We start from the raw sequence: 22,949 nt of genomic DNA, 5'->3' as shown, positions 1-22,949 counted from the left end.
CATATTATAAGGTAAGGTTATAAAACCACCATTTAAGATCATTTTAGTGAAAGTTTCATCCTTCAAGGCGTACCATTCACTGCTGAAATACTAAACAACCTGCTTCCATGGCCGAGATACAGGGCGCCCATATTATAAGGTAAGGTTATAAAACCACCATTTAAGATCATTTTAGTGAAAGTTTCATGTTCCTATCTCATAGAATTTAAGAACAATGATGAATAAATAATTTTCGAGCAAAATTTAAATGGCCGGCTGAATATATTACCGCAGGAGCCGCGGCCGCGGAATTTAAATGACCACGTCAAAGGGTTAAAGCTGATTTTCGAAAACGCCACTGCCGGCCGCAACACAGGCTGCTGCTCGGTTGTGAACCGCATGGGTAGTACGTAGCAGCTTCAGTTGGCTGTTTCTTATGTGGTCAGCGGCGTCCAGAATGCGACCAAGCAAAGCATCTAGCGTTGCCACCTTCATATTGTAAACCAGTTCTTTCATCCATCCCCACACACAATAATCCAGTGGGCTTAAGCAACATCTGATCCATCGCCCAGGGAAACGATAGTTCAGGAAATTTGTAACTCCACATAAAGAATGAGGAGGAGCCCCGTCGTGTTGGAAATACATACGACTTCGTTTATCCAACGGCACATTCTCCAAAAGTTGGGGAAATTCCTCCGGTAGAAATCTGAGGTACGCCTGCAGCCGGTATTTAAATCACCCTAATTAATTAACATTGCAGACTTTCAGAAAAAAATACATATTTTCCGTTCTATGCAACATAGAAATACAAACTAAAAATAGCCTGAAAGACAATAAAATTTTCTACATATACGCAAAAGAGCAATTTTTACAAATGAAAATTAACTGTGATTATTTTGTCATGGAGTGCAAAATATAATCTTTATTATATATATTATGAAATTCCAAAGGACTTACCTATTGTTTTTTCTTCAACCTTGAATCATGGTGATATTGTAAATATAATCACACTATATACAATAATATTTTGTTCAGACTGTACACGAGTTTGAACTGCATCACTTAACAGTTTACGATACACTCTGACGTGCAGTCCACCTCATATAAAGTGGCATCACACTTTTTACAATAGAAGAGTGTGCTCCTGCTTTTCTTATTTAGTGAAACACACGATGTCTTTGTCTCCCTTTGGTTGGCCAGCGTTGTGAATGTTTCACCTCCAGTCAACTCAGTTGGGCCCCAGGTAACCTTGGCCTCCCCCGAGAAACGCCACTGACCGTGATATTCAGCTTTGAGACTTGGTGATACTGTAAATATAATCACACTATATACAATAATATTACTGTACGCGAGTTTGAACTGCGTCACTTCACAGTCACTTCACTACGATACTCACACTGACGCGCATGGCACTTCTCGAAGCTGTTCACTTCACACAGAGCAAAATCACACTTTTTACAATAGAAGAGCGTGCTCCTGCTTTTCTTATTTAGCGAAACACATGATGTCTTTATTTCTCTTTGGTTGGCCAGTGTTGTGAATGTTTCACCTCCAGTCGACTCAGTTGGGCCCCAGATAACCTTGGCCTCTCCCTGAGAAACGCCACTGACCGTGATATTTGTCTTGTGCGATTGAAGAATCATCTTGAGGGAAGGGGGTTCTAGCAAAATCGAATAAATTATGTTGATTGACAAAGTGACACTCTCACCTATTAGTAATACTTGCAAAATAGTGATGCAAAGTAATTATAATACTAGTTGAAAAGGGTGCCAGTCCGACACTGATACTGATACTGAAAGTCACAGTGGCAAAGATGCCATTTACTCACAAAGTAATACTGGCTCAGTAGGTTTATACCTCTTCCAAGACACAAAATAAAAATGATGTACAAAGAAATATATGACAGTCTGACACTGACTTTCTAACTAATAAAGAAATATTAGACAATCCAAAACTGACTTCCTGACTGATAATTCGCCACTGAAAACCAATCCTTGAATGCGTCAGACTTCCTTGAAGGCTCTGGAAGCACTCATATGCAAGCACTGATAAATATTTCCTTGTCAGTTCTCGAAACAAAGCTGGGCTGTATTTGGCTGACCAGGTCATAAACAGTTATATCTAAACGTAAATAGTTTTGAAACCAGTACCGTGATAAATGATTTCATTGTTCAGAGCTAAGGAATGAACCACTGACATGACCTTACGAGTGTTTGTTTTGGTTTCAAACCCAAGGTCAAATTGTCAGCACTCCCAAAGAGAGAACGTGTCCTGCTGCATATATATAACATTCGGCCAACTTGGGTTGCTGCTTGCTGCATATATATATCGGCCGTTAAAGGTTAATAGGAGGCATTTTTTGTGACCTCGAAAAGGCCTTCGATTGTGTTAATCATGAGGTTCTGTTGTTGAAATTGGAGTTCTGTGGGATAAAAGGTAAAGCTAAACTATAGCTTGAATTGTATTTCAGAAATAGATATCAAAGGGTTTTAATTAAAAATATAAATCTTAATCTCAATGTATTTTTGACATGGGGCAAAATTAGACATAGTGTCCAGCAAGGTTCGATTCTGGGTCCATTGTTATTTCTCATTTATATAAACGATTTACCCAAAACTATAAATGATAAAACTGTACCTATATTATTTGCAGATGATACTAGTTTGTTAGTTAAAAGTTCAAACAATGATGATCTCTGTGTAAATATACCAACTTTCTATGAACTTTATCAAAACCGACTACATTCAGTTTACGGCTAGAAATAATAATCCTAAATCTGAAGTAAAAATGTATATGAAAAAAAAAATTACATCTATATCCAATATAAAATTTCTTGGAATATTCATTGATGATAAAATGATCTGGAAATACCACATTGAATATATTAGTTCAAAACTAAGTGCAGTCTGCTACATAATAAGATCGCTTAAATGCACGTCCATAAATACTTTAAAAATGGTTTATCACTCTTATTTTAATTCTATTATAAATTATGGTTTACCCTTTTGGGATAACTCACCCCAAAGTATAACAATTTTTAGAATGCAAAAGAATATAATTAGAATTATGTTGGGATGTAAAAGGAGGGATTCGTGCAGAAACTTATTTAGAGAATTAGAAATATTACCTATGGCATCCCAGTACATACTATCTCTTATGCTCTTTGTGATAAAAACAGAAACAAATTCATAGTAAATTCAGAGATTCATAGAATAAATACCAGACAGCAAAATAATCTCCATCAGCCTTTTGTAAATTTGAGTAAATACCGAAAGGGAGTTTATTGTTTAGGAACAAAGGTCTATAATAATCTACCACAACATATTAAGGATATATTGAGTGACACAACAAGTTTTGAGGTACAATTAAAACAATTTTTATATTTACATTCTATTTATTCATTACAGGAATATTTTAGTTATAAATCATTTTGAGATGCGAGTAACTGTCTTACTTTACAAAGAAGACAAGATTGTCAGCCTGTCTTCTAGTTTTTAGTTACTTATTTTAGATATACACAATTTTTATATCATTGTATACTAGACTTTATTTAAATTTATTTTACTATTAATGTATGTTACACAAAACTCATAATGACATTGTGTTTTAACTATTGAATTTTTAATTAATAGACTTGTATAAAACTGTACAAATTGTATAAGGTTTGCCATTACTTTTACTACTAAAATTAACTTATTTATTATATTGTATATGTTTATCAGTATTTTATTACAAATGTGCATGCTATTGGATGACAACTGTAATTCTTACTTGTGACTGTAACTAGGATCATCTCCACATCCACACGAGAATGTATTCTCGACAGGATTTATGGAAGGTGAATAAATGAAATTAAATGAAATAATATCAAGGTTCCACTGTAAATATTGCAATGTAACATATACTTGTGATACTGAAAAATGGTTGAAATATGTAACTGCAAATCTATACCCTTCTGATAATGTATAATACCAGGTATCCAAAATGAATACAGCTGATACAGAAACTGAATGACTTCACTCCAAGTGAAGTTGCATGCAGGATGTCAAAGGTGGAGGTAAGACAAAGATTGCATTAAAAATTTTGTTCTGCGCACCTACACGGCAGGTTAAAGTAAGAGGATGGTTTGAATTCCATCTTGTCTTTACTGTGAACATAATGAGCTTTAGATATGCAGTTACAGAAATGGGAAAACAGAAGTTAAATTGGTAAATCATGTCTAAGTTCTTATTTCCTGCAGTCCTCCATCCTTTCTTTCCTGCCCATTTACATGGGGTTTTTAAATGTGTAATTAAGTGGAACATTTTGTTTTCCCCTTTGTGGTGCATAGTAGAACTGAATGTGAAATTGAGTGCCCTGTTACGATTCTGATAAATATTCTTACTACTAGTTCTCTTAATGTTTGTAGAGCTGTAGGTATAACCCCACAAAATATTTTGGTTGAGATTTTCTCAAATTCTTTCTTTATTTAATTAATTGCTTTTAGTATTAGAACAAAGTAGAATTTGAGTGTTAGCTATTGGAAACTGTGCACAAATAATTGCAGTTATCACACACTATTACTTCCCACAGGTATAAGTGTTTATTTAAGTGACATTTATATATTGTTGAATATGTTGCAGTTAAGAAAGAAATATTGGATGAGGATGAAAATGATGTTAAACCTAAAATAGAAAATGGTGACATCAAGTTTAATAAAGAACAAGATATTACAAAAATGAAAAATCCAGAATTAATAACAGTCCAAGACATTTTACAGAGTAAAGAGCCTGAACTCATTTTCTTGCAGGTATGTTTATAAAGTATAATCTGATATTTTAAACTTGAAATGTCCAGGATATCTGGGTCAGGTTAACTGAAAATTGTAGCAAGGGAATTAGCAAATCATAAGTTAGAGTGGGAGTACAGAAGGTCATATTGGTCAAAGATGTTACTGAACCATGCATTCATATATGGAAATTGGAATGCTGTTAGGGACAGGCGTTTATGTACATTAGGGTGTTATTGGCCAGTCAGTAGTTAAGATGGTAAAGTTTGTTAATGATAGGATGTTGTTTATAGTATTAGGGGGTCAATGTGATGTCATTTTTCTGAATGTGCATGTTCATGTGCCAACTGTGGATAAAAGTGATGAGACAGAAGACAGGTTTATGAGGAACTACAGCATATTTTTGGCTCATTAGTTAAGTGCCATACGATAAAATCTTGTTAGGAGGTTTCAGTGCAAAGGTAGGGAGAGCCACGTATATTCAAATGAACAGTTGGGAATGAGAGTTTACATGAAACTAGTGATGATAGTGGGGTTAGAGTAATGAGCTTTTGTCATGTTCAAAAGTCTAATTGTCTCACCATTCATAAATACAAGCACTTCTCCTGATGGGAAGATACGTGATCAAGTTCATTACATATAGATTAATAGAAGCCAGCATTCACATGTACTTAATATTTTGTTTTTTGGAGGAGGTGGCTGTGACAGTGACCACTGTCTGGTGGTTGCAGAAGTTAGGAAGCAAGTGTCAGTTATGAGCAATGCAGATCTTGATGTGGAGAGATTTAGTCTCAAGAAGTTAATGATGTGGAAATTTAAGAAAAATATCAGGTATCAGGTTAAAAATTAGAAACTGAAAAGGAGTCGAGTCCTGGAGAACTCAAATTACATGGTTTAGATTCAAGGAGGAGTTCAATGAAACATTACATCCTAAGATCTCTAAACTTATTGATTCTATTTGGAATAATTGCCTCAGCAATGGAAGGAATCATTATTTTACCTATTTAGAGAATTGTACTAATTATTGAGGTATATCATTTTCAATTACATCTCAAATTTTATATGAAATATATCACTTTTACCAACTACATATAAAAATGTATCCAACATTCTCTGTAGGTTAATGTAGATGATACTGTGAATAATCAGTGTAGATTTTGACACAGTATATCAATTATTGATCAGATATTGGAGAAAAAGTGGAAGTTTACTGGGATAGTACTTCATTAGTTTCAAGGAAGCCTGTAATTCATTTAGGAAGAAAGCATGCCATTCTTGTTGGATTGGTATACCCATGAAACTAGTGAGCCTAATAATTTTAAGTGTGTTTAAATAAAACCTGTATGTAGTAAAGTCTGTATAGGTAAACATTCATCCTATGCATTTCCTGTTATGCTTTATCAGCACTGTATTTCAACTTTGCTTAGATTATACCATAAAGACTTTTTTTTAAGCAGGAAGGGCTGAAATTGAAGGAAGGGGTATCACTTTTTGGTCTATACTGATGGTGTTAGTGAGTGAAAACAAAGAAAAACAGACGATACTAGTAAGAACATTGGTGTAGAAATAATCACAGTGAAAACATAAGCATATATTCATGTCTGGTCATCAGACTGCAGGACAGAATCTTAATACAGAGATAGTTAATAAATTATTTGGAAATGTAGCAGAGGTCACTTATTGGTACCGAGAGTAAGAAACTAAACTGCATTCAGAAATAAATTTAGTGTCGATTATAATTCACTGAATGCTTGCTACCATTCAGCTCATAATGTTTTGACTTCTCGTCTGCTATCTAAAAACATAAAGAATGAAGTACCAAACTGTAATGTATCTGTTGTTTGATGTGGGTGTGAAACATAGCCTTTCACATTATGGGAAGATCACAGATTAAGGATATTTGAAATCAGGATGCTGAGGAGAATATTTGGACTAAAAGGCAGGAAGCGACAGAGATTGGAGAAAATGATATGATCATAATTTATACTGTTTGCTAAGTATCAGGATGATAATATCAAGGAGGATGAGATGGATTGCACTTGTAGCACATTTGTGAGAGGTGAGAAATATATACAAAAGGTTGGTCAGGAAACCTGAACGGAAGATACGTGGTGTGTTCAAAAAGTATCAAACCTTCTTTTTTCCCACGTAAACCAATGAAGCGTGGGAGGCTCCCTTCGGTGGAGATGTGGAGGGGACATTCATGTGCAGTCGTGAATTTTTTCCCGCCCGCAGAAAGCATCAGTCGCTGGCAGTCGGCCTATGAGTGAGGACGTGTAGTGAGTGCTCGTTGGATTCCAGTAAGGTGTAAAATGACAGAACAACATGAGCAGCGATATTGCATCAAATTTTGCCAAAAGCTTGGCGATACCCAAGTGGAAACCATTCGCAAGATTCAACAGGCTTTCGGGGACGATGCCATGAGCAACTCACGAATAAAGGAGTGGTACAACCGCTTCAAAGATGGCCGCACATCAGTGAATAGCGAACCGCGTTCAGGCAGACCCTTAACAAGCTGAAATGAGAATGTCATTGAGCAAGTGCGGACTTTGGTCATGGAGGACCGTCGTATCACAGTCCGAGAACTTGTGAACAAGATAGGGGTAAGCATTGAATCGGTACATTCAATTTTGACCGAGGATTTGGGCATGAGGAGAGTGTCCGTGAAATTCATACCAAAACTGCTAACAATGGAACAGAAGCAACGCCATCTGGAAATTGCACAGGACATGCTGGACAATGCAAACAGTAACCCCAACTTTCTGAACACCGCGATCACAGGCGATGAGTAGTGGGTTTATGGGTATGACCTGGAAACCAAGATTGCAGTCGTCATAGTGGAAACAGCCGACATCCCTGAGGCCAAAAAAGCATGGCAGGTCCATAGCAATGTCAAGGTCATGTTGGCCGTTTTCTTCGACTCCCGTGGGGTTCTGCATCATGAGTATGCACCACAAGGCCAAACCATCACAAAGGAATACTACCAGAAGGTCCTTCATTGCCTTCGTGATGCTGTGCGGTGCAAACGACCAGATCTGTGGGTAGGAAAAACTTGGCAGCTCCATCATGATAACGCACCCGCCCATTCTGCGCATCTGATTCAGACTTTCATCGCCAAACACAACATCCCTGTGGTTCGTCAGGCTCCCTACTTCCCCGACATGGCTCCGTGTGACTTTTGGCTATTTCCCAAGCTGAAAATGCGGCTGAAAGGAACCCAATTTGAGTCAAGAGAAGACATCATGTGGAATGTGATGGCCCAGCTGATCACCATTCCAAAAGACGCGTTCCAGAAGTGTTTCCAACAATGGCAGAAGCGCTGGGAGGAGTGTGTGCATTACCAAGGAGACTACTTTGTACCTCCAAATCAATAAGTGTATTTCTGCCGACCAAAGGTTCGATACTTTTTGAACACACCACGTACATCTTGGGAAGTGGAGGATAATATTAAAATTATCCTTACAGAAATAGGAAGGGGTTGTGTATACTAGATTTATCTGGCTCATGATGTGTACTAGTGGCAGGGTCTTGTGAACATGCTTATGATCATTCGGGTTCCATGAAAGGTTGGAAATTTCTTAGTAGAAGATGAGCAGTTCTGAAGGAGGGCAACTTTCTTCCATGGAGTTAATTAGTTTGTTATTTATAATTTTGGTTAATGAATAGACTTAACTACATTTTTACTTGGCTAAATAAATTTAATGTATTTCCTTATGCAGATGCCAGACTGTTTGCCTGGCTTGAAACCTGAAGCTACCACAGGACCAGCAAAACCATCAACATCAGGTTTGTCCCAGTCGCTTCCAAATGATACAACACAGGTACTGAAAAATAATGAATTATAACTCTTTCACCCATGTTCCAGGTGTTAAGAGCGTTGAAATATTTTTCCTTAACTAAAATGTGAACTATTGTAAACCATATGATGTAACACAAAACGTTCTTTTGAAGCCTACTTGGTTTTGATTACTTCCATTTATATAGAAAGACTTGATTGAGGCACTGTGCTACAAACTGGAAGGTCATGGGTTTAATTCCCAATGAGTTCATTGAATTTTTCAATTGACCTAATGCTTCCAGTCGCACTATGGTCCTGGGGTCAACTAAGTCTCTTAACAGAAATGAGTACCAGGAATCTTCCTGGGGGTAAAGGGCAGCCAGCTGGCATGTGAGTCTGACAGTCTCACCGCCACATATGAGCCAATTTTCTAGAAAATGTGATACCCTCAATGTCTCACAATCCTATGGGCCTCCATTGCCTGTTACACAGGTAGCTTTAACTTTTGTATAGAAAGACTAACAGAAATTAATAATAATTTTGTAACTTCAGTGGCTTATTTTTTAACATAAATGTCTGTTATTATTGATTACCATTACTTCAGCGTTTCCACACATAATCTGAAATTTTTTACAGTTACTACATTTATGATGGTTAATATTCAAGTATGGTTCATACAAAATGTATAAGTATGTTTTGATGTATCTGTATACCACAGTTCATGCAGTTAGCTATAATAGTTTGTTATTGCTATCAGTTGAAAATAGGATATAAATTTCTTCTTCAGAAGTGTTGTGAACTGAATTATTAGTGGTAGTCATATCCTTGTAGTATCACTTACTGCATATTTAATCACATTTTTTGTGGTTTCAGACTGTGGCCAGCACAAAATACTGCACACTGAGTACCTTATCAGAAGGTTGTATTGGAAAGCTGCAGTTGCTGAAATCAGGACGAGCCAGACTTGTGTTAGGTAACACTGTATTACATGTGGCTATGGGGACACAAGTTGGTTTCCGAGAGGTAAGAACAGAATTCATGAGGTTCCTACCATGAAACACCATCGCTGTGACTATTGTGTACATTCTTGTAGTTCTCCATAATGACCATAACTTTACATCCTCTTTAATGCATATCTCTTTCCATCATTCCATTTTGCACATGCGCTGGAGGATCTTGTAAAGTGTGTGTTGCACTGTATATTATTCTGTTATACTGATTACATTTTTATTGTGTTAAATTGATACTTTTGTTACAGTAGTATTCATTAAAGTTTAACATGTTTACATAAAGATATGTAGCACATTGTTGGGGTCCAGGAAAGAATTTTGTTTTACTTCATATTTTGTTACTCTGGCATGTTAAAATGACATTTCACTGTAACTTACAGAAATCTAGTAGTAAATACCCGTATTTCTTTTTATTCTTCCAGGACTTGATTTCTGTTGATTTAGACCAGTCAACACATGGTGGAGATATGATCAATCTTGGACCAGTTACAGCGCATTTGGTGTGTTCACCAGATTGGGAAACAATGTTGACTAAAGGCATTGCATGAATTGGAAAAAAAAAAGTGTATGTACTTTGGATACTATGTATATATTCTGTAATTTATAATTGTAAAATTATTTTGAAACAGTATAAGCTGCAAAGTGAAACCTCGCTGTACTATCTACCAGGCTACATATTATTCCCACCCAAGGAGATATTACAATAGATTCTAGAATTTAATTCAATTTGTATCTTGTAAACATGCCACAGAGGTTTTGCCATCTTTATTTCTGTATATAATTACTCTTTGAATACACATTCCTGTATAAGCTTTTTAAACATGGCTGTATGTAAGTATTTTAAAGCCTCTGCAAGAATTGATAAACATGCTACAGGATATAGTAATTGTGTTTAAATATGTGGGTTTCCATCAACTCTTCCAGAGGGTGGGTCTGTCATTGCAGACATTCTCAAGTCTGAGTTCCGTGGGAGTCATGACCCCATTTCACTGTCTCAGATTTGAGACTCCCACAACTTGAGGGCCAGATCCCCATATTTATATACCCCAGTAACATGGTGGCCCAGTTATACCCCCAGACACTGAGTTCCCTTTTTGTCACCCCCTACAACTCGCAGGGCTATGGTGGAGGCATTCTACCTGCCTCCATGCAGGATTTCAACTGCAGCTTGGCTGGTGGCCTCATTACACTACTACAGTCAATAATTTCATGGACTGTGGTTTTGTTGCACCATATTACAACATACTCACATACACTTATGTATATCCACATCCTCCATCAAAATAGTCGCTGTTGGCTGCTATGTAAGTCCTCCAACATTGGTATAGCTGCTGGAAACACTGCTGAAAGATATATGCAGGAAGGTCCCATATGGCTCCCCTTGTGGCGGTGACGATCTACTCAGCTGACTGAAATCGACACCCATGTAGCTTTTCTTTCAAGTGGGGAAAGAAAAAGAAATCACATAGTGTGAGATCAGGTTTGTATGGAGGGTGAGCCAAAACGGTGACCTCTTTTGCCTGCTCCTCTTGGACAAGAACAGAGCGATGTGCAGGGGCATTGTCGTGTAGCAACAGCCAGTTCTTCCTGCGCCAAAGCTCAGGACACAAGCCATTATGAAGGCAGTGCATACTCCTTGCAACTGCTGCATAGTAACAGTACTATATGTTACAATGTGACAATAGCACAATATCCATCACAGAGACAGCATGTTACCATCATTATGACATTTGCTTGATGAAACAGAGAAGAATATAATTTATATGCAGTCTATATGAACTTCATAGACTAAGCCAAGGATATAGAACAAGTTATAAAATAAATACTTGTTTCCAATACAAATATGTAAGCAGACTTCTGAAAGAGTATGTTGTTATAACTACAGGTATTCCATGTTATGTGTGAGTTCATAAAATGTGATTTAATTTCAATCTGGTCAACTAATTTAAATGATTCAATTAATGACATCCACTGTAATATGAATTGTTTGCTGGCTGATTGATAGTTAGGAGGGGGGCAGAATAGAGTATTGTGTGTAAAGCGTTGAAGGAAAGCAGAGAGAGAAGGGGGGTTTTGGTGCAGCCATGCAACCTGTTTGCTGCATCAACTGTTATGTGAAAAATCTGAGGCTGGGAGCAACTAAAGATGGATGATTGATATACTATACTGGACAGAAGAATGAGTTTAAGTAATGGCAAGAATGTTGCTACTGTATATAACGAACCTTTTGCAAATCACAAATATAGTATGCATAAGAAATTACATTAGGAACGTGTGTTGCTATTGCATTAAATAAATAACACACTGAATTCGTTAAAATCTGTATTTAAAAGAAAGTAACACTATGATTAGATTTAATTTGATGTGAATACATCCTTCAGTACTTTTTTTTTTACTGCTAGTGGGGTGGGATTAAGTCCCTTGTACTGCTGCCACTTGTGGCCTATTGTACCAGCCCCAGATGATAGGTGAGGGTGATTGTGGAGCAATTGGTGGAATGAAGATTGGCAGGGGAAACTGAAGTACTTGGAGAAAAACTGCCTCAGCGCCACATTATCCACCACAAATCCCACTTGACCAGACCCTGGATTGAACCCGGGCTGCCGCAGTGGGAAGCCAGCGACTAACCACTTGAGCTGTGGTGCAGCCATATCCTTCAGTGTATACAGAGTGTAAATAAATGTGTTACAATGCTCTGTGGTAGATGGGTTCAATCTGATCATATTTTGTTAAGACACACATGTCTGGAAATGTTTTGTTTATGTGCTGGGGCCTCTGAAATGAGGAGGACACTCTTACCTCTTACCTCTGTGGCTTACTGGTGACATTTACCTAACATTTCTTCAAGAGACCTTACCCGAGCTGCTGGAAGTAGTGCTTTTGGAAGTCCGTCGTGAAATGTGGTTGCAGCATGATGGTGCACCAGGACACTGCACTAATGTCGTCTATGAGTATTTTGATGGAATTTTTGACAACAGATGAATTGGACGTGAAGGCCCAATAACCTGGCCCACTTGCTCCTCTGACTTTACTCCACTGGATTTCTTTCTCTGGTGGTACAGACAAAGCCTGGTGTATGAGACTTCAGTGGCGAGACAACATGATCTTGTGGCAAGAATTGCAGTAGCAGCTGGAACCATCAGGGAAATGCCAGGAATCTTTCAAAGAGCTCAGCATAAACATAGTCAGGCAATGCAGAACAGGCAATGAAGTCAGCGGCTGTCATTATGAGCAACTTTTACAATGTAAAACAACGATAACATCCCCTAAAACTTATGCATCATCTCAGAAACTTTTGCTACTCTTAGTGCCAAAAGGAAGTGTTTCCGGACATGGGAGTTTTAACAAAATATGATCATATTGAACCTATCTACCTACCACAGCATTGTAATATATACACATAGTTATTGACACCCTATATATAATATGTACTGATTAACGTATTCAATATTAGCTGCATGAAATTTCTGTTAACATATTTTTCAATTTAATTTGTTTACACTCCACAGAACAGGTCCCACAGGCAGCATTCATCGTGGACCCTCAAACAGAGATTTTAAATCACCCGATTTTAACAAAAGTAGGCATGAATGATATGCCACGCAAGGCCATCACATAACCACCATTTTAACTTCATTACAGTCAGTATTAAGAAACAGGATGACATGAGAACTAGTGAGGTGGGAGATACAGCTGTCACCATGCACCTACATCACACACCACCACGCATTTGTCATTAGCAGGGCGCTTGAAGGGATGAAGCAATTTTAGGTTAAGTTAAGTTAACACAACTGTGCACCTCCTTCCACACTGGGGCAACATTTGGTGAGACTGAGCAATGTTAGATTAGCGCAACACATCAATGCATTTCCAACTGCACACCGCCCTCATTGGAACTGTTTCGTGAGACTGAGTTAGTGTTTGGTTAGGATAGGTTTTGTGCATCCACTTCTGTCCGCTGGCGTTAGGTTGGGTTACACTGTGGTAATTTTCAGTATATAGACGAAACATCAACCTGTATCCATCAAAGAGTGAAACTGGGCCCCGACGTTTTGGACAGTTTGCAAATCAACAACTCCATCTTATTTTCTCCTCAGGCAGTCAAATACTCTGAAGTGTTGAAAGAAGGACTTTCTAAATTCCTTAAGTTTTTGATTTCCGATAATGTAAAATTTTGGTGGATTTAGGAAAGTATAGGTTTCAAATTCTGAACTTATAGAAAATTTTTAACAATTATTTGAAATAAATGAGTTCCAAAGTTTTTAAGACGTGCTAAGTATTCCTTGAGTATATTGAAAAATTCCGAAATTCTGCAAATTTGAGTAATTTTTTATATTATTTAAGAAAATCAACACAATAATACCACTTAGTTCGTGAATGCACTGATGCGTTATAGGAAACCTCGTTCACGAACTGTTTGTACATCCATTTTCAAGTCTTGTTCACATTTCGTTTCTTACTTACTCATGGAGCTGAGCCCTTCTTGAGGAGCCGCTAATTCTGCAGCTACTCAAGAATTTCCCAAAATTTTATGGAAACTGTAGGTTCATTACCGTGTTCACCAGAGACCTCCACTGGTCCCTATCATGAGCCAGACCAATCTGATCCATACCATCCCATCCTATCTCTCTAAGATCCATTTTAATATTGTCCACCTATGTAGGCTTTGGTCTTCCAAGTGGTCTCTTTCCTTCTGTCTTTCCCACCAGTATCCTATATACATTCCTCATCTCCCCCATTCGTGCTACATGCCCTGCCCACTTCATCCTCCTTGACTTGATCATTCTAATTATACTTGGAGAAGTGTACAAGTTATGAAGCTCTTCGTTATGCAGTTTCCTCCATCCTCCTGTCACTTCACCTCTCTTCGGTCCAAATATTCTCAACACCCTGTTCTCAGATACCTTCAGTCTATGTTCCTCCATTAATTCCAGAGACCAAGTTTCATGCCCATACAGAACCACAGGCAAAATTATAGTTCTGCATATTTGTCTTTTTGTCTTTAGACAGCAGATGAGAAGACAAAGGGTTCTGGACTGAATGGTAGCAAACATTACCCGAGTTCAGTCGCCTCTTAATTTGCTTCTGAATCAGGTTTTGATTTGTTATAGTCATTCTTGGATATCTGAACTGTGCCACGTTTTCAAAGTATCTGTTACCTATTTTTATGTCATGATTTTGCCCTGCATTGTGGTGACGAGATAGCAACAGGTTAGAAGTTTTCTCTGTGTTTATTTCTAGACCAACCTTACTTGCGTCAATTAAAGTTTGTGTGTTTATCTTCATGGTATTGTGGCGTATTTGCTCTATGCGGGAACTGTTGAGCTACAGAGGCCTCAGGGCACGCGAGCAACGGGAGAGTTATGGATTTTATTGGCTCGTTGCTAGGCAATGAGTCGGCAAACACGTCCAACAATGTAGGCTGTTTTCTGTGTGGTCCGCGAGAGGCCTATATAAAGTTCTTTTATAAGAGGCTTAAACTTCCCCTGTGTGGAGGCGGGGTCGAATACCACCACCATGAACCTGCGACTCAAGAGGCGACGAAACGGGAAGTCTCAAATCTGAGACAGTAAAATATGGTTGCGAGTCCCAAGGGACTCAGACCCGAGAAAGACCGCGCTGGCAAGGGCCTGCAGCATATGCAAAAGACAGACCCATCCTCTCGTCAGAGAGGGCGCCCCACAGAAACAAGACCGTAACTGTCAAACGGTAATAATTAATATCTCGACACCAAGACTTACTGACTGACTGACCGTTAGTCGCAATGTGACTTGGACTTGGGCTTAAACTTGGCGGCGGTCAAGCATACGGCCGTTCAAGTGACTAGACTGCCGTTATAGCGGAAGCTACTTGAAATAGGGCATAATCTGCTGTACTGAAAGAGGCCCTGTATATATTGAATACATTTATCATGTTTAACATGTAAAATGTAAACATCGTTTACATTATGACAAATGACTTACTACTACAGGCAATGACCCTGACAAAAAAAAAAAAAAGACCCGTCCTCTCATCAGAGAGGGCGCCCCACAGTAACATGACTTAAACTGTCAAATAGTAATAAATATCTGGTCATGAACTCCAGATTTTGCTCGACACCAAAATTGACTGACTGACCGTCAGTCGCAATCTGACTTCGACTTTGCTGAGACAGTGACAGTTGAAATATACCAGCCGCCGGAGGCAGTTGAAGCTTGGAAGTGACTACAGCAGGAGAAGTAACTGGGATACTGAAGTTGTGAATTATGTGTGGATGAAAATGTGCAATAAATTCGCTAGATCCAAGACCGGCGTGAAGTTATTTGTCGCGTCACACAGCAAACACGTGACAGTATATTTATCACCCGGTAGTTTACATCAGCGGCATGATTGGCATAGACCAACAGTTGATGTATCCCGTTTAATTGCAGTCCCACCTGGTTTTCCTGGACCTTCCTAATGGCATATTCTAATGATAGGAAATTTATCAGACAACTGCTTACCTATGCGGACTTTACAATACGTGTCTTTTAAACAGATTTTAATCATTCCAACTAGCTTTCACGACATGAACTCTATCAGAATATTGTACAATACTTCCCTCCTAACTGAATCATAGGCTTTCTTGAAATCTACAAATAGCTGATGTACTGTCTCATTGTACTCCCATTTTCTCCCATTTTTCTCGAATGCAAGAGATCCATTTCGTGTCTAGGCACTATTTTTAAGGTGCGAGGACGCTTGTAGCAGTACGACTGGCGACTCGAGCAAACATTCCTGCCACGGTTCACACTAATGATCTTTGCTGCACCCTGCCATGGATCACCTACGCTGCAATACATATGTCGTACAACAGATGGCAGTGGTCTGTTTCATACAGAGAGATTTAGATTTTGGATCGGAAAATGGTAAAAATGTTGGAAAGCTACGATCGCTACGATATAATTTATGTCTGTGTACGGGCACAGAGTAGTTGTGACCGGTTGAGACTGAATGGCTGAATTCGATGTTTAGGGTGGAAGTTATTACTGATGGAGAGGGGAACCGTCGAAACGTTCTACAACAAAATTGTTTTGTATCTTAAGGACAGTTAACGACATCTCGCTTGAGAGATGGATAAGCATTCATTCTATGCAGTTGATGACCTGCTATATGTGGAACTTGTGACCCATTTTATTATTTACTGTTACAATATGCTTCCGGGAGCAGTTGTAGCCTTGTGGGCTTCCTGAGTCATATGCTTTGTAGATTTCTGTATGTAAATGCGAAATGTTTTGTTGGTATTGGCTCAATGTGCATTGAAGATTGTAACATTTGTCCATTCAGGAGGTTTGTGCTGTGTTTTTATCTAGTATTAACATAGTGGTAATAACTAGTTGTGCTTATGGACTTTGACACATGGACTTTTTCTGTTTGACAGTTCAAGTATGGCAACTGCATCGGTACTGGATTGGACAGTAGACGATGTTGCCATTTGGCTGCGTGGGAATGGACATGAACAGTACATAAATTTGCTGTGTGAGAATCATCGTATTGATGGGAAAGCATTACTTCTTTTGGCAGAAACTGACTTTCGAACAGCCCCACTCAATATACAGGTGGACTTAAGTAATCATTTATGTTATGCTTTTAAATTGCTAGGTGTTTGTTTATTCCTATGGGGATATAACATATTTTGATCAGCAAGTAGAAGCCCTGGGTAAAGTGGAATATGTGACACTGCTGATTTTCCCTCAGACGATGAGATATATTTCTGTTACGGTTGCACAGTGACAGGTTAGGATGTAATGTAAGATAGAATGGTTTATGTGAGATGTAGTAACACCAGTAAACTCTAATTCTGACTGGTAAGGAGGCAGATCTATAAGAATGGCTGTGTCAGACTAATAACTCTAAATGAATTCTGTAGTATATGAGTTGCTATACTTTATGTTTTGTGACATGATGCAGTGTGTCTGTATACTGAATTCTTCAAATCTTTTGTTTTGAGTTATTGACAGCAAGACACTTATGTTATGCAGTCGACTGTAAATACAGTTTTGTAATTGTATCCAAGCCGCTGAAATAATTTCTTCTAGATTTTTTACTTTTCGAAGTACAGTGATTTATATGAAATGAAGTATGTTATCAGTACATGGAAAAGTGATTCAATAGATGTAGTTGTCTGGGAACATGTGTATTTTTATTTTCTTTTGTTAAGTCTACAAGTGCTGAGGTAATTAAAGAGAGATGCACAATAATATGATCTGGAAAGATATTGCCTATCACAGTCTCATAATATAAATTATGAATTGTCATATTTGGCCATGTTTAACCTTGACAGATCATTCACTCACTAACTCCCTCACTCACTCACAGAGCTGAGCCCTTCTAGAGAAGCCGACAATTTTGCGGCCACTCAAGAACTTCCCAGAATTTTATTGAAGCTGAGGTTTCATTATTATGTTCACAAGAGCCCTCCACTGGTCCCTATCCTGAGCCTCATCAATCCAATCCATACCATCCCATCCTATCTCTCTAAGATCCATTTCAATATTATCCGCCCACCTACATCTTGGTCTCCCTATTGATCTCTTTCCTTCTGCTTTCCCACAAATATCCTATATGCATATCCTGATCTCCCCCCATTCATGTATTGTATTGTATTTGTATGTATTGTAAGTTCAGGAGATCCAAAGATGGATATAGAACATGTTATAAAGTAATATAGAGCATAGAATAATACATAAATATTACATAACTAGACAGTACAATGAATACAACAATAATAAAAATCATCTATTTAGATATTCAACCATATTATAAAACGTATGAGTATTCAAGAAATGTCTAAATACAACCTTAAACTTTTTAAAATTATTGGATGTGTTCTTGATCTGTATGGGCAGTTTATTGAATATATTTATACCCACATAATAAACTTCTTTTTGATAAATAGTTAAATTAGCTTGAGGTAGATACAAATCTTGTCTTTTGTCTAGTATCAATAGTATGAGAATCAGTGTTTGATGGAAAAAGAACTTTATTTAGCAATACAAATACTAACAACGAAAATATATATTGTGATGCAAATGGTAAAATATTTAACTCTTTACATTACTTTAACATAGTTAATATAATAGTGTTATATAAGGTCTCATAAAGAAATAAAACACATTCTATGGAAAGTTTAGCAGTAGGTGTTGTATAAGAGCATGCTAAGGAAAAACTGGTACTTATACATGATCACGGTATTATGAAGTTGTTATGGATATGTTCATTGTTAATAGTTAATAAGTAGGCATAATGTTAAAGTGCTGTAAATTGATTGTAGTTATTGGATTTTAGGTGCTAGGTGATGTGAAACGACTGAGTTTAAGTCTCCGCCGTTTGCAACTGGAGAATCAGCAAGCATTAATAAGTCTTGGCTATGATCCTGTCTCCATGCTGCATCTCTCAAACAGTTCTTATTTAGGTCCAAACTCTGTGATGATGCATTATTATGGTTCACAAAGAAATGAGGTTAGTTTTGGTAGAAGTTAATATGTTGTACTTATATTGAACTGAGTAAAACTGACATGACTCATCAAATTTGTTCTGAAATTTTATTGAGACCACATATATGAAAATTGATTACAATTTTGATTTGGTTCTGAATTATTTAGTACATTGGAATTATGCAGTATTTTACCCTCCCAAATAATGAATTTTGTATATTGTATTATTTTGTTGAATTTTTAATGTGCTTTTCATCCTGAAAATAAACTAATAGAATTATGAGGTCACCATGCTGTCTGTATTTGTGCACGTGCATTCTCTTTCAATTTTTAACCAACTGTCTTTTCATGACATTTTATGTGAACATTTTAACTACTGGGTGTAGGTGGTAATAATGTGGTGGATGCACAAACTCGCAAGGGTGGAATGACACTTTAATGTCATTTAAAGCTTATGTCCTGAAATGGTGTATTCAGGTAGATCTTCAAAAAGTACACAATTTTATGTTAAGGTATTTATTTTGTAGAATTGTGTTTAGCTTTCAGTTTCATGGCACCAGCTAATGAACTATCGGGGCTAGATGGATAACCTACACATTATATGTAAAATATTGTAAGTCAACAGTTACTTAAGGTGTGAAACTTTTAGGTTATGTGTAACAAGTTTGATGTAGAGTCTGTAATTAAGTGATAAGTTCTTCACAATATGTAGATTTCCAGGAAGACCACAATTTTAAAATTAAATTCAAACAACTTTTAGTGTGGACACCGAATACAAAATTTCATTGATATCAACTGAGTAGATTTGAAGATGATACATGCAAACCGGCAGACTGAGAGATAGATGGACAGACAAGACCTCCCCATTACATATTAATTTTATGCTTTTAACAAAGGGCATAAAAATAAAAATAGACACACGTAACAGACCCTAAGAATAATGATTGAAACTTGTTCTTACATAGGAATAATTGAAACCTTCATGTTTCAGGGAAGTGTGGACTCTTTGCTGTACATGGATACAGATCATCATCATTACACTCCTCCGTTATCAGAAGATGGTCGTGCTTCCAAACTCAGGCCAGAAATCTGGAAGGCTCTTATAAGTCTCGGATATCTTTTTGTAGTAACATGGATAACAGCGTTTGTGATGGTGATTGTGCACGATCGTGTTCCTGACATGAAAAAATATCCACCCTTGCCAGACATTTTCTTGGATAATGTTCCCCACATACCATGGGCTTTCCACATGTGTGAACTCACAGGGACATTGCTCCTATTCATTTGGCTTATAGTTCTTATGTTCCATAAGCACAGGTTAGTTCCATCTTAACAGCATATTAACCCTTCAGTGATGCAGGACATTTAATTCAGGCTTACTCCTGGTGGCCAGGGGATATTTAAATATTAAAAACAAAAAGTGCAACCTTTTACTTGAAGTGTAATAAATCAAAGAAAACTTTTTTGTTGTTGTGATTTTCACAATAAATTTACAAACGTATAGTATTGGAGTATTGCTGCACAGTGCTTTCAGGTTTTCTTTTTGGGACAGTAAGCTTATAAAAATTACGAATCATTATCATATTAATTATCATATTAACTTAGAAATTCAGCTGGTAGTGGTAGTCATGGAAACAGTCCATGCAGAGTTCCAAATCCCATAAGCATAAACAGACCCAATACAACATAAAATTTCTCCCTCTGTCACAGGTTTCCATGCCGTAGCAGACGACCTGACTGATAGCTCATGCCCGCATATCCGTTTGTTTTTTTGACAATAGTGTTGATTAGTTCTTTGCTGAAAAACAATTCAGAATTACCAGAATTTCTGTAACATGTTTCGCAGCAACTTGAGGTCCAGCACTGCCTGTGAAATTTTCCCTTTGTCCCGTATAGTTTTGCATGTTCTCCCCAGTGAAGTCTTGAATACCACTGCTCTCATCTACCACAACATCAAAGAAAGTACGATTGTGCAGTTCATTTTCAGTGTCAAATTCTGAATCTCATAAATTTTGTTCTGATTCGTTTAGAAGTAAATACTCTCCCACTTCATCACAACACAGCTGACCGCTTCCTTCACATGCTTGCCATGGCTGCTACAAGCAAACTGCATGGTGCGTAGTTATGGAACAAAGGAGAATGTACAATAGAGACATTCATATGGACAGGTGTTGTTTCCTACTTGGCAGTCATAACACACTTCTTTAGAGTCAACATCCCATGTTCAATTGAAGTCATAGTTTCTACACATGGTTTCTTATGGTTACAAATACCCATGTAAAAGCACCACTTGTCTGGACCATGTATTCTTCAAAATCCCCAACGGAATTGACTTTTGATTTGAGCAACATGTAGGGTCAGCACACACACTGTCAATCCAACGTATTTAGTTCATAAGAATTCCCCAAGGTGGAGATAGGTTTGTATGGTAATATAGCGCACCAACTGGAGAGTTACAAAACATTTTTAAAAAATTCAAATGTAATGCAAATGCCACAGGAAGTTCCAAGTGGGACAACACATATATGAAATGATAGCCTGCAATTTCCTATTTAATTTCATACCAAAAGATTTACTGTACGTGAAGAACAAGAGTTCAAAATAGGAGCTGAATCTTACCACTGCACTATGCGTGCTATGTACACATGACAGTGACATTTGACAGAAACCATTGGCATACTGTGTATGCATATCAGCATTGAAGGGTTAAACATTTATCATGTGGGCTTTATAAAGAATGATATTAGGTCCTCTTACATACTCTTGGCCCTTCAGTTGTCAAATAGCTCTGGCCTCATTAATGATAGCTGCCCATTGTTCTCTATTTGCCTTTTGCATTTCTTCACTTTCATCTCATTTTAAATCATTTTCTTCATCATCCAACAATTTAAATCGAAGATTTTCAAATTTTCTTCGTAATTTGTAATTTTTACAGAGAAACCAGTTATGGGGAACACCTCAGTCAGCATGAACAGATTGCTTTGTACTGTATATGGCCTTCAAGCGACCATCAGGATGAGACAGAACAAGCAAGACTGAGGGGTTTTATGTTTATAATGATTGTTTAGATGTACTAATTAGATTTGTAGACTGTTATTTATGTCATGCAAAGAGAGAGACAGAGTATGAGTGTTTGGAAAACTGCTGCAGTGTGTGAATCAGAAGAGGTTTAACATTGCATTAGAAAACTTACTGTTATGTACACATTTTGGGCTAACCTTGAATTTGGCTAATATATCACAATTCATACTAGGTTCATTCTCCTGCGCCGTTTCTTTGCATTGTCGGGAACAGTTTTCTTGCTTCGCTGTGTCACAATGCTTATAACTTCGCTCTCAGTGCCTGGGACACATCTCCAGTGTAACCCAAGAGTGGGTAAGGATTCGGATGAATGGAAGAAGCATGGGGAGCTGTGGGCAAAAATACAACATGCCTACATAATTTGGAGAGGAGCAGGCATGTCTATCCAGGGGGTGAGAACGTGTGGCGACTACATGTTCAGTGGCCATACTGTTGCTCTGACAATGCTCAATTTCTTCATCACTGAATGTGAGTAGCTTAGAGTTTTGAGAGTGGAACTTAAATAAATTTGAAACATTAAAAAAAATACAGTCTCTATTAATATAATAAAATTAGATGTCCACTGCAGCACTCAGTGTATTAATGTGTACTTACTTACAGAGAGGCCCAAAGAAAAGTATGCACACTTTAACCCGTTGCCGTGGTTTGACGTGTATGTTTCATCAGGTATTTAAATCGTCTGGGGGGGTTCGACGTGTATGTTTCGTCCAGCTGCACACCTATGTTATAACGCCCATAATAATTGATGGTTTTGCTGTAGATTGTTAGATTTTTCGCTGGCCTGTTGTCAGTAGAACAGAGTATAAATAAGACACGACTTTATCTGCGCTAAGTCATAGTTACATATGCCTGTCTTGCAGCAAAGTTCCTGTGGCTCT

The 22,949-nt window shown here is 37.6% G+C and overlaps 1 protein-coding gene across 3 annotated transcripts in view; it reads left to right on the top strand.

Annotated features, from left to right (window-relative positions):
- Window positions 1-16,417: 16,417 nt before the first annotated feature.
- The window catches only part of LOC111874396 (sphingomyelin synthase-related protein 1), a 16,544-nt gene continuing 10,012 nt past the window's right edge, over window positions 16,418-22,949 (top strand). For all 3 annotated transcript variants that reach the window (XR_002844556.2, XR_002844555.2, XM_023869866.2), the window contains exons 1-5: window positions 16,418-16,843; window positions 16,935-17,112; window positions 18,842-19,015; window positions 19,982-20,307; window positions 22,244-22,539. Coding sequence is in view for 1 of the 3 variants with exons in the window: in XM_023869866.2 (XP_023725634.1) it covers window positions 16,752-16,843; window positions 16,935-17,112; window positions 18,842-19,015; window positions 19,982-20,307; window positions 22,244-22,539 (1,066 nt within the window). In the remaining 2 variants the exon portion in view is untranslated. The remainder of the gene's footprint in view (window positions 16,844-16,934; window positions 17,113-18,841; window positions 19,016-19,981; window positions 20,308-22,243; window positions 22,540-22,949) is intronic.

The sequence above is a fragment of the Cryptotermes secundus genome, unplaced genomic scaffold (genome assembly GCF_002891405.2).
Source record: "Cryptotermes secundus unplaced genomic scaffold, Csec_1.0 scaffold251, whole genome shotgun sequence".
Classification (NCBI taxonomy): domain Eukaryota; kingdom Metazoa; phylum Arthropoda; class Insecta; order Blattodea; family Kalotermitidae; genus Cryptotermes; species Cryptotermes secundus.
Note: the sequence above shows the minus strand (reverse complement) of the source record. Positions and strands in the feature narration are given on the sequence as shown.